General features: G+C 54.8%; 1 protein-coding gene and 1 long non-coding RNA gene across 2 annotated transcripts; both read right to left on the reverse strand.

Annotated features, from left to right (window-relative positions):
* Nucleotides 1-2,480: 2,480 nt before the first annotated feature.
* Nucleotides 2,481-5,171, reverse strand: LOC112955173 (keratin-associated protein 10-7-like). Its single transcript, XM_026048450.1, has 2 exons — nucleotides 5,150-5,171; nucleotides 2,481-4,033 (listed from the first exon to the last, which is right to left on the reverse strand). Exons 1-2 carry the CDS (start codon nucleotides 5,169-5,171, stop codon nucleotides 2,481-2,483), a joined length of 1,575 nt encoding a protein of 524 aa, XP_025904235.1.
* Nucleotides 5,172-6,981: 1,810 nt separating this feature from the next.
* Nucleotides 6,982-8,154, reverse strand: LOC112955183. Its single transcript, XR_003250845.1, has 2 exons — nucleotides 8,037-8,154; nucleotides 6,982-7,138 (listed from the first exon to the last, which is right to left on the reverse strand). It is a non-coding gene; the product is annotated as an uncharacterized LOC112955183 (long non-coding RNA).
* Nucleotides 8,155-12,550: the final 4,396 nt, after the last annotated feature.

Here is a 12,550-nt window from a genome sequence, read left to right on the forward strand (position 1 = left end):
TATGCTAGCAGTGCCCTGACCTGATTTGGGTTTTTTTTTTTTTTTTTTTTTTTTTCCCTATCATTTCCACATTAGAGAGCAATTGAAATGGTATTTCCCAAGCAGCCGTCTCTCTGCCTGGGGTTCAGGCAGGATTTTCCAAAGCCTCTCGCTGGGCAGCTCTCCTTAATAAAACTTCTAGTCACCACTGCTATTATCCTAATTATTGACTCATCAAAACAACTGTCCCAAAAACAAGGGCAGTGCTGATGGCCACCCCATGTCCAGCGCTGACGCAGCTGGTGCCATTCTGTTCAGAGCAGGGGCTCTGCTCCTTTCTATGGGTTATCTCTATCTGGGACTTCATTTTGTTGTTATTAATCAAATAGAAATTTTGACTTGTTTGGGCTGGGATCTCTGCCTGCTACATAGCGCATCAGGACCAAAGCCAGTCAGCTCTTTGCCAGAGTCATTGGAGCTGCATTGAAATCCCCCCCAAAAAAACTGGAAAAAAGTCTCCATGCTGCTCCTGTAATCACTGGTAACATTAAACCCGGCCCCATAGACTACCAGGGAGCACSGCGGAGACTGCAAGCGCCTGGTTCCAGGCCGGGATCCGTGTGAAGGATGCGCTGCTCCAGCCCAAGCGCACGGCCGCTCCCGCCTGGCAAAGACCCGGCCCTTGGGAGCGCACACGGACAGACTTACCCGCCTCATGGGTCCGGAGCAGAGTGTCTGCAGGAGCCGCGCCGTGGCCGGGCTTTTATAGGGTGAATAAGTGCCCTGGGGCGGTGAGGCAGCGTGGACGCCTCCAATTGCCCTTCAGCCCCAGCCCAGCCACGTGCCGCTGTGGTGGCACTGCCGGGAGGGCGACCCTCCTGTCCCAACCCGGCCCACGATGCGGCACAAGGGGTGACCCAGGACGTCACAACTGCCCCTGTGGCTGTTTTTCCACATGCATCCCTTAAAAATCCCATTGCAGAAGCTCATTTGCAGGCTTAATTAGAGCAGCCTGCAAAGGCACCCGAACCACCCCTGCTGCTGCCCTGCACAGAGCAGGGATCTCCCTCCTGGATATCTCCCTAACGAATTCCCACATCTTGCAGCCCTTAACTACAAAACCCTTTACTATAAATCCCTCCTTTAATATTAAATGATCTACACGGAGATGTTAGAGGTCAACTAGCCAGCTGGGCAATAGTAAGTGGATTGATAGGGATTTTATGGGAAAAAAACCTACATCCCATCCAGGTAAACTCCACATGATGCTTGAGCAGCGTYGGCACTGAGACGAGCGGCTCCAGGCCAGGTCGCAAGTATTAACGCCACGATAGCATCATGCGTCGTCATCCAGAGCTTCCTAATTAATGCTGCAAAGGGCTCTGAAATCCTTTAATCTCCGGGAGACGCATGGTGCCACACGGGCGTTGTTGCGGGGTCTATTATTAGCCTCAATTAAGCAGAGGGGAAACTGAGGCACGCCGCTCTGCAGGCGTCCGGGACCATGAGTCAGGGCCAGGATTGGGATTCATGGCACCTGGCACCCAAATACACCCCGCACAAAATGTACATGTTTTGATTTTTTTTCAGAAAATTTCAGAAAAACAAAGCCCTGTGTCTGGCTGCAGGGATTTGTCTCCTAAGCGGAAGTTCTGWTTTGGGGGAAGAGGTTTCGGAGAACAGGCGGATGGGCAGGAGAAGCACCAAGAGGCAGAAAGACAAGAGATGTCATTTTGATGCTATTGAACTGTATTTATTTAAGGATGCATATCTATAAGTGTTTTCGGTACGATGTAGAGGGCACATCTTTAGGCAGCATAAACAACACAGGTAAGGACCTCTGTGTGCAAAGGTTTATAAAACAGTGGTGCTACGTATTTCTGAAGCATTCCTAAGACTTTCTTCGCTTTCAAGACATGTTTTTCAACACTCATTAAAGCAACTAAGTGCAAGAAAATGTTAATATATAAAAAGCTTGCAGCAAGATTGGCTTCCCYGAGCCAGAAATACTGTCTGTAAATACTTGGAGCTCTGCTGAAGGCCAGCGCAGAGCCAGTGTTTTGCAGCAGGGCAATTAGGACCTTCCTAAATGAAGGCCACTGCAAAGAGACTTATAAATTATTTGCTTAGCAAATTTACGGGTTTCTTCCGAATATGATAGCAAACGCYTCTGGAGGCTGCATAGAGCCACCCGGCCACTGCCGTGTCCCAGCTGGCTTCCGAGAACGGTCCTATTCTACCTCCTCTTCATCTTTTTTTTAATCATTATATATTGCAATTAGGAGACCTTAATGTCCCACTAAACTACATAGGAAAGCAGACAAAGGAAGAAGCACAGACACCCCAAGAGCAGCCAGGGAGATGCGACTTGACAGAGCTGATTTAGAGGGAAATGCTGGAAAAGGGAAGTGAGGAGGGTTCAGCAGAAGCTGCTGGCGGGAGGGGAGTGCAGGTTGRAGCCCCTGCCCATGGGGAGCTCTGCACCAGCAGCCCCTGCTCCTCTACCAGGGCCACTTCGGGGCAGAGCAGTACTTCTTGCAATGGCTGGAAACCTTCACRCCACCAGGCTGGCACTGCTGCGGGGCGGCACATTGCTGCGGGACACAAGCGCTCACACGGTTGGTGGCACCCTGCTGCCGGGCGGCCTTGGTGGCACTCTGCAGCGGGGCACACGTGGCCACGCACTTGGTGGGACACTGCTGCGAGGCACACGTGGTCACATACTTGGTGGCACACTGCTGCTGGGCACACTTGGTGGCACACTTGGTGGCATTCTGCTGCGGGACGCACGTGGTGGCACGCTGCTGTTGGGTGCACTTGGTGGCAGTCTGCTGTGGAGCACCCTTGGTGGCACTTGGCTGCTGGGCGCACTTGGTGGCACATTTGGTGACACTCTGCTGCTGGGTGGCCTTGGTGGCACTCTGCTGTGGGAGGCATTTGGTGGCACAAGCGGGCGCACACAGCTGCGGAACGCAAACGGTGACGCAGTTGGTGGCACACTGCTGYGGGACGCAGGTGGTCACACACCTGGTGGCACACTGCGGCAGGGCACACTTGGTGGCACACTGTGACGGGGTGCACTGGGCCACATACTGCTGCGAGACCCACTTGGTGGCACGCTGCTGTGGGACACACGTGGTCACGCACCTGGTGGCGTTCTGCTGCGGCAGGTAGGTGGTCACGCTCTGCTGGGGGATGCACCTGGTGGCACACTGCTGCTGGGGGACGCACTTGGTCACATAGCACTGCTGGGGAATACAGGTGGTCGTGCACCTCATAGGACATTGCTGCTGGGGGATGCATGTGGTCGCRTACTTGGTGGCACTTGGCTGCTGCAGGATGCACGGAGTTGCACACCTGGTCACACACTGCTGGGGGGCACAGGTGGTCGCATACTTGGTGGCACTTTGCTGCTGCAGGATGCACGGAGTTGCCAATTTGGTTGCACACTGCTGGGGGGTGCAGGTGGTCACATAGTTGGTTGCACTTTGCTGCTGCAGGATGCATGGAGTCGCACACTTGGTCACACACTGCTGGGGGATGCACGTGGTCGCATACCTGGTTGCACTTTGCTGCTGCAGGACGCACGGAGTCGCACGCTTGGTCACACACTGCTGGGGGGCGCAGGCGGTCGCATACTCGGTGGCACTTTGCTGCTGCGCCATGCACGTGGTCACCCACTCGCTCACGCAGGGCTGCTGCGGCACGCACGAGGTTGCACTCYGCTGCAGGACGCAGGGCGTCGCGCGCCGCAGCGGCGCGCGGGTGGCCACGCAGCGGGTCACACACGGTTGCTGCAGGATGCAGGTGGCCGCGCGCCGCAGACGGGGCGCGCACTCGGGCGCGTAGTGCTGCTGCGGGAAGCCAGTGCCCGCCACGTGCTGGTGGGACCCCCAGGGGGTCGCACACTGCGGGAGGCAGCGCGCCGAGCGGCACAGCGGCTGGCACGACGCCGCGTACGTGGGCGGCCGCCTCACCGGCAGTGGTTGCTGGTAGATGGGAGGGAGGCGCGGTGGCAGGTAGCACGACATCTCGGCAAGGCTTTGGCACAACTGYGGGGACACGGGACACACAGAGCCTCAGCTCCTCCCACTGGGGACCTCAGAGTCACCTCAGAGAGTGGTTAAGGTTGGGAGGGACCTCCAGGGATCATCTAGTCCAACCTTCCTGCTCCACTAGGGACACCTACAGCATGTGGCACAGGGCGGCGTCCAGGTGGGTTTGAAGACCTCCAGAGAAGGAGACTCCACAGCCTCCCTGGGCAGCCTGTTCCAAGGTGCCTGACTTGGCACCGCATTAGCAGCAGGAGCTCAYGGGGACACAAGCAGGACACAGGGTCCCACTCACCTCCTCTACCTCCTTGACCTCTGGAGGCAGTAGGAGACATCCCCATCCCTCCTGCAAACACTARCCCCATTCTCCCCTTCTTTTTACCCAACAACCACCACCTCTGACGTCCTTCAGACGAGTGAAATCAAAGCCCCCAGCCTAGAAAAATGTTCCAAGCGCCAGTAGTGGTCAGGAGAGCAAACAGCCCCGGGCACCCGGGTCTTGGCAGCCCCATGAAACCAGGTCAGCCACCGTCCGCAGGTCAGTGCTGGCRTGGCAATGTTCACGCTCGTTATGGAGCCAAGGCTGATTAAAGGGTAGAGCCGCCTCAGCTGAGCACCAGCTCGCCCGCCTTCCTCGCAGCAGCACTTTGCTCCAGYGCTCTGGAGCTATCCCGCTTGATGGACATCTCCATCGCAGCCTGTGCTTGCGATGCCTGGGTGCTGTTTGTGGCCTCCCAGCTCGCATGGAAGCGGCTGGTGGAGCTGGAGGCATAACCCCCCCAAACCCACTGGTTTTGGGATATCTTCCCAGTGAAGCATGCATAGAATTAGAAAAAAAAAAAATCACAATTCGCACTTCAGCGGTCCTAGAGGCTCATCACCAACCAGACTTACCCCGCTCCTGGGTGAGGACAGCTTCGTGATGTGACCAGAGAGACCTGACGGAGGGAGGGCATTTATATAGCTTCTGGACGCGGCCTGGAGGCACGGGGTGCTCACGACATACCCCATTAGCGCCTCTGCCAAACGCGCTCCACGCGCACGGCCKCGCTCACGGGGATCATCCCCGAGGATGAGGAGGCGGACGTCACGGCTCCTCATGGCGCGGTCAATTATCGTTTGCATAATCCTTCCTGGCATGGGAAGACCGTGTGGCATTTGGAGGCGGGTGGCAGCGGCGTCCCTGCCCCGGGGGGGTTGGAAGGTACAAGGGGGGCAGAACAGCAGTGGGGACAGGGTGTTGGTTGTAGGGGACAGGGCATCCAAGCCTTGGACCCCCCTCTTGCCTGAACCCGCTGGTATCCGCCCCACATCGAAGCCCCCGCAGACTTTTAGCTAGAGCAACACCTTGTCTTTTATTCTCATACCAGGAATCTCCATAAGATTACTCATCTAAATCCACTTAAACAGCATTAAAACCTACAGGACTAATGAGGTAAAAAAAAATCCCCATAAACCCTATYTGGCTCCGTTTTAACTTTGGCAGTGCTACAGCTCCGGGGACTTTAATTGCGTGGCAATTCGAGGCGTGTTCCCCTTGCGGATGATGTTCCCTGCAAAACTGCGTGTTTCTGCTGTCACCTCCCGGTAGCTCCCACCCTATCCAGGCAAAACCCAGCCTGTCCTGAAGCGGCTCCGTCTGAGAAACCCCCTGAACATCCCCGGCATGCGTGAGTCTGGTGTGGTGGAGTGCAGGAAAATAAAAAGCCAACAGAGCCTTGGCGTGGACGGGTAGGAAGAGAGAGCTGGAAAACACACTGGAAGCAATTCCAGGGGAGGATTAGGAGCACACGGGGTGCCAGTGATCCATAGGGAACGCAGAGGAGCGCCCAGCGCGGGAATTCACTGCTCCCTGCTGGAAYTGGCAGAAGGGCAGCGAGGAGAAACAGGGCGGATGGACCCGGGGGGGAGCACTYGGAAGCCCAGCTGGTGCCAAATTAGCCTTGCTGTGTCAGCCGCCGCGAGCGTTTGCTGCTGGGAGGGAGTGAGCGCAGGGAGCCCCGGGAGCGGAGCCCTCCTGTGGGCAGCAGGTACTCTGGAGCGGAATGACTGCAGGCCGAGCTGCGCGTCCCATCCCCGAGCACGCCCGGCCCCGCGCAGGAGAAGCCGCTAGAGCGCAGCAGCCACCCGTGCAGGGAGGCTCCAGGAGGGTGCTGGTGACTCAGCACAGCCTTTGCACCAGTGCCTTTGCATGGGGCTCCGGTGGGGCTCTGCAGGACTCTACTGGCCCGGCCACCTCCACGCAAGCCCCTGTGCTGCAGGGTGCAGCCACGAGCCCTCGCACTGGCTCCCCTGGCRCCACTGGGTCCCCTTCCAGGGAAAAGGAAGCCCCACGAGCATGCACGGACTGCGCGTTTTTGTTGGAGTGGWGCTGTAATTAGGAAGCAGCACAGAGGCTGCAGAGAGCAAAACTTAGCATGTTCTTAGCCCAGCAAGCCGTAAATTCAGTATTCAGTAGTTCAGTAAATTTCAGCAATCCAGAGCACTGGAGGCCATCACACACTAGAGCAAAACCCTCCCAAGTTGGGCTCCTTCTTGCCTCATTTTAAAAGAGTTTTATTGCTTAACGAGCTCTCTCTGTGCTGCAATTAGTCACCCCAGCACCTCTTTGTTAGGGGTGTTATTAGGCCCCGGGGAGCTCAGTCTCCCTAGAAAACCAGACTATGGCATCGCAATAACCCGGGTGACTTTTAAAATGCTTGAATTAAGAGTTTCAACACCGATGCCAGTGCCTTTCTCCTCATATCAATACTGGTGCGCGGGTGTAGACTAGAACAGATTATTCTCTTCTGTCGCAGAATAATCCCCTCTGCAGTGCATGGGGCAACACGAAAGCAAAATGCAGCATGAACCCAGCGGGGAATAAAGTGTGAAATACCCAGAGCAGACCCAGAGCAGGGCCCCGTGCAGCACGCGCCGGGCTTCGCCTCTGCGCCTCATTTGTCACCCACGGGAGCTGCTTTTGCTTCGGAAGCCTYGGGATCCGCTGCAGCTCTCGCCGGTCTCGCTGGGGGCGTCGCGGGGCGGTTCTGCTGGTGGGAGAGCATCACAGGCAGCCCCTCGGGTCCTTCTTGTGCCCCTGCCAGTCCTGCTGCTGGGTTGACTCTCTGCAAAAATCGTCAAAGGATCAAGGGCAACGTAGGGCTTGAGGAGAGAAAATACACTCTTTTTCAAGTATTTTGCGGCATGTGTGATTTTTTTTGCCACAAGAAGAGGATAGAGAAGCAGAGGCAACAGCAATTTTGTTAGCAATATCAGTGACTTTACCCTAACTCGCACTGTGGTGTGGGGACCAAGCACCCTACAAGAGTCAGGACGTCTGCGGCTGCCACCGCTGACTCAAAGCTATGGAAAGCAGAAGATTCGAGATAATTCCCCTGCCTCAAGAGCAGTAATTTTCCTTCCCTATCTGTGCTCCTCGCCTCCATCTGCCCAGGTCCCTCTCATGGCCTGACCCTTGCAGGACGCTCCTCCCCTGGCACCGTCTCTTGCTGACTCCGCTCTGCAAACTGGACTCCTCCCAAGCACCCCAGCAGCGCATTCAAGCAAATGCATCCGTGCAAAGCTCCTCGAAAGCACTGGAGCGTGTCCCTCCATCCTCGCACACAGGACAYGTCATCAACCAGGCGCTGTGAAAGCACCAGGCTTCTCAAACCTCATCTCTCCATAGCAGTGCAGACTGGGCTTTGGCTGCTAGAAACTCAGTGTCCCCTGGGCCCAATTCCCCCCCTTTTCACCTTGTGCAATAGCAATGGCTTCGAGGAGCAGCACGGGGACGAAGCAGGATTATCCGCACCCACAAGTGGCACCGTGCGGGTGCAATGGGAGCAGAGGCTGCTTCATCTCTCCGGCCGGCAGCCCCTGCAACTTAATCTCAGTTAATCCCATTTGCAGGCGGAAGAGTCTAAAATCGGCAGCACCAATCTGGTGTTTGCCCCCGCAGTGAGCGGTATTATGACAGGCCTAATTAGCAGTATTTAATAGGTGCTTCAGAATCAGGCTTACCCAACACAGCAGAAGCAGAGGGTCAAYGTAAAGGCAGAGCGAGAGCCTGGGGAACTGGAAAGTTCCTTCTATAATGCAGGGCTCTGCCTGTGCATCACACACCACCTGCATTCTGTGGTCCAAATCACAGATTTTTTTTTTTTTCCCCTTGTCCTTTATGGGAGAAGCCTCCCCGTTCTCAGGTGTTTTCTATTTTAGCAGCAAAGGCTCTTGTGCTGGCCACACCTGAAGCACCAAAGCCGAATGCTTCTTCATGCATCTCTCAAAGGCTTCAAAACCTCCCATCTTTAATCCTGCCTAAAAATAACAGCAGTAACGCCCGRGGCACGTTCACACTGAAAATTTCCAATGCAGGGCCGGAATCTTTGAGATGTTTGAGGCTTTTTCTGCCTACTTGGGAGCATGGGGCGCCCTCCAAGCGCTTGCCCCTTACTGACCCTGCAAGTGCCCACGGTCATGGGTGGGCTCGGTTAGGCCGGACTTTGCTGGGTCATAGTGACTGGACCACAGCAGACAGACCGATACTAGGAACCTCAGCAACAGGCAATTATGTCTTTTGTCTCGTGAGGTGAGTTAAGCAAGGTGTCCACCCCGAAGTGATGACAGAGGCGGCAATAAAGAACAAGATCGGGGTGTTAACGAAAYGGCGTCTAATTAAGCCATCAGGGTGAGCCGTGCCTTGGCGGAGCCGGTTCAGCGACTTCKCAATTACACCATGACATGAAATCCAGGAGCGTAATATTTTCCTCAGATTATTTTCTCTGGGCGTAAAGGTTCAAAGTCTTGGAGAGAGCAGGTAGAGAAGAGCATCCCTGCAGGGGCTGCGCGCGTTCTGCATCCCTGCAGAGCGGCGTTTGCASGGACCTCGAAGGAGGAATGGGCCCAGCATCCACACGAGCTGCAAGGAAAGCAGGGACAGGCCAGGGATTTTCTCCTTTGCCGTGTTATAAGATTCCTGGGATCAGCAGGACGTGCTCACGCGGACGGTGCTGCACAGCCGTCCTCCTTCAGCTCCCGCACGTCTGAGCAAGGCGGGTTTTGCCCCCARGGGAATTTACCTCTAAAAATAGCCTTTGTGCAACTCGCATGGAAGGGGAAAGCAGTTACACCTCTGCTATGGGGAAAACATTCCCTCCCTCTCCACGGGGCTGACTTCAGAGCCTCTTGCAGGGTAATTACCATCATTTTTCTGCTGAGGTTGCTGACTTGCAGCTGAAGTGACCTCCCGGAGCCTCTGCAGGCCTGGATCCCAAGCAGGGCTTAAGGTCAGGCCAGCCCCACCTCCTGCTCCCCAGACACGGCTCAGGTCGTCCCCCTTCCAGCTATGGAAAGCGATTTGCTTTAATCACTGGATGCTGCGAGTCGGGGCTGGGAATTCCGTGCCCAGAGTGGCTGCACACCGCTGAAACCCATCTGCTGGCTGAAATAGCCGCGGTGTCTCGACCCAGGACAGGGTTGTCCAGCCCGCAAGCCGCCTCGGCGCTGCTCCACAGGCACCGTGTGCCGCGGCGCTATCGGSCGCTCTGGTTGACGGGTGCAACGARGCTTGATGGGCCAACTTGACCRCGCACCTTCATGCTCTTCATCTGCAGCCCTTGAGGAAATGACACGCATGGGTCCTCCTCCCACGCTCCGGCCTCCCGAGGCCAAAAAGTGCAATAATTATAAATCCCTGTAGTTTTTGCTCCTCTGAGCCTAAGCTCCTTGCCTTCCTCCTTGCTGTGCTGCTGTGCTGCAGCAGCAGATGCCAGCAGGAAGGCCATGCCCAGGGTGGCACAGACCCTGCCTAGAAAGCAGGAGGGCAGGTTCTTTGGGCCGGAACGTGCCCCGGCTCCCGGCTGCAGCTGCAGCAGCAGCAGAGGCCAGGCCTGACTCATCCCTAGGCTGCAATTTCACCCCTGGGCTGGCGCAGGCTGGAAATTAAAACCAAGCAGCCGGGGAGGGCGAGCAAGGGCCCCACCTGGGGATGAAGCAAGAGGGGGAAGGCGCAGCATGAAGTCACACAGGGGCGCGAGATGCCGACGTGCACCCCGGGGTCCTGCCCCGGCGTTGCCACACCGTCATTAGCGGAGGACGTTGCGCCACGGCCCGGCGCGGTGCTGACGCTCGTGGGGACGGGACCGGCCCGGCCACCGCAGCGGCTGCGCTGATAAGGGCAAAAGGGACGGGACGGAGATAGCGCCCCCCAAAAAACCCCAAATGTGATGAAATTCGCCCCCTGCGTGGGAGGCGTTTTCTGCACCGGGGAAAGTAATCCCAGCATCACCCATGAGGCCGGGCTGGCTTTGGTCCCAAGAGCTTTCGGAAGGGTGGGAAGAGGTAATGGGCTTTAGATGGAGCTGATTTGGTTCAGTTTGATATAGTTTGGATTTAATTTAGCTCAATATAAGTGATTTTGTTTAGATAAATGAGCCATTTTYGCTCCATTTTCACTCCATAAGGTTTTTACACGGAATGATGTCCCACCAGGGACCCTACAAAATCCCTGTATTTCTCTGCTAAATGGTGAGTTCTGATACCCAACCAAACCAATCCCATGTGGACATGACATATACCATTAAAAGTCCCTTTACTTTCCACAGATTACAAGGAGATATTTTCAATTCCCTTTCCTCCCCCAATTCGGATAGACAGAAGCTGCACCCTCTGCACCAGGGTGAGWAGCCTCCATTCAAAGTAATCTGTTTTGTGGTGAAATAATGGAAACTATGAAGATTTTGGTGGGAAAAAAAAAAAAGAAAAAAATAAAAGAAAGAAATTCCTGAAAAGCAACTCATGTGGCTTGGCAGGATCACGAGGAAATCACTCCTGGGAAATCACTGATGAGAAGCAGTCGGAAGGGGAACAGATTAGTGTCTCTGTCTTAAACCACTGATGTATCTTTAGAAGTGGGGACCCGATCATTAGGTGCGATGAAATGACTCAGAGCCACGGCCCGAATGGAGCCACGCTGGGTTGAACTATGGAGACCCAAGGGGCTGGTGGGCTCTACGAGGAAGGTATGGACCYGCAAGAACCGCCTTTGCTCACGTTTCGGGAAGATTTTGCCAAGTCACGTTGGTCAGAAAGGGGATTAAAGCGCTTTCTGTCCCCAAAGCGGCCTCCTCGCGATGCCTACGTGTAAAACAAGTCTGTGGAGGAAACACACAAAAGCAGTTGTGAAAGAATGAGCTCATTACCTAGGAGGACTCATTCCCAGAAGGCAGGGCTTTGAAACCATATAAAAGTTCTCAAATCCCCACGCTCCGCCATCCACTTGACTTCCCGCAGCTCCCTGCTGGTCTTTGGGGTAAGTTGGCTGATACTGATGCTTCTTTTTGGCGATATCTGTGATTTTACCGCTCAGTTTCCATGCACGGAGACTCTTTAAAGAAGTGATTCATTTTATAGCTGCCTTTAAATGCCTAACAGAGCCTTGCAGAGAGGACAGGCTATGGGCATGGGAGTAGGACAAGCAGCCCTGCAATGACACAGCAAGGCACTTCCAAATGGCATGTGAATCTGAGGACAGTTAAGTACTAAATTGGATCCTTTCTGAAGACGAGATGAGATAGAACTACGTTGGCTTGAGTGTAACTAGTCCTGCCTTAGTAAAGGGGAGGTCTAACTGGCCTACTAAAGCTCCTGCTTACACCAGCTTCTGTCATTCCATGATTTAGAGCAAGAATGCTTTTAAATCTTTATTTAATCGAAAAATTGTACTGTTTATGGTAGATTTGTGAGCTGCTGCTGCAGGTCTCACATCAACATCAACAGCGAGGTGCCAATTTGGCTCAAAATGTTATCAGGTTCCTACGAAGAAAACAGAAAGTGGCACTTCATATCGATGTGGAGGAGCTGGAAGGATGGGGCAGGAGGGAATAAATCCGCTTTGAAGACGTGCTGAGAAGGGCAGAGTACTCACCCGGCTCTGTGTTAAGGGGACCTAGAAACGTCCCTTCCAAGCAATGCCCCCGCGACTCAAACTCTCTATTTATGTCCTGAGATGGTCCCTAGGGAAACGGTGGCATGGGAATCGGGTTGTCCTGCTTCCCGGCAGCCCTGTGTGCTGCCACGGGGGCCACGGGTGGCCTCTCCACGGCGAACAGTTCCCACGATGGCCAAGGGGACGGTGCCACCTGCGACCTCCTCAACCCCAGGCGTCACCGGTGGAGTTGGAGTGGAACTGGGAGCTGCCGTCAGTGCCAGAGGCTCAAGGTTCGACCCACCGGAGAGGGACCAAGAGGGAGCTCGGATGAAGCTCAGGCGGATGCTCATTCCCAGCAGCAGTCAGTTTTACACTGACTTCACAGAGCAACCTGTAAAACTTGTGAATAAGACCAAACATCTTCAGGCATTTCTAAGCAGAGACGCTTGCTTTTCCTATTTTTAATGGCCTTGCAGTCTCTAATTTTCCCTTTATTCCGTTTAAAATCTGAGAGTTATTCTAAAATAGGCAAAGCTTCAGTTCCCTTTTGTTTCCTTTTCCCTTTTTCCCTTCCCAGGCAAAATTTCCCTTTTGTTAAAGGGAAATA

Source organism: Nothoprocta perdicaria, unplaced genomic scaffold (assembly GCF_003342845.1).
Source record: "Nothoprocta perdicaria isolate Ctin4 unplaced genomic scaffold, notPer1 scaffold_540, whole genome shotgun sequence".
NCBI classification, from domain to species: domain Eukaryota; kingdom Metazoa; phylum Chordata; class Aves; order Tinamiformes; family Tinamidae; genus Nothoprocta; species Nothoprocta perdicaria.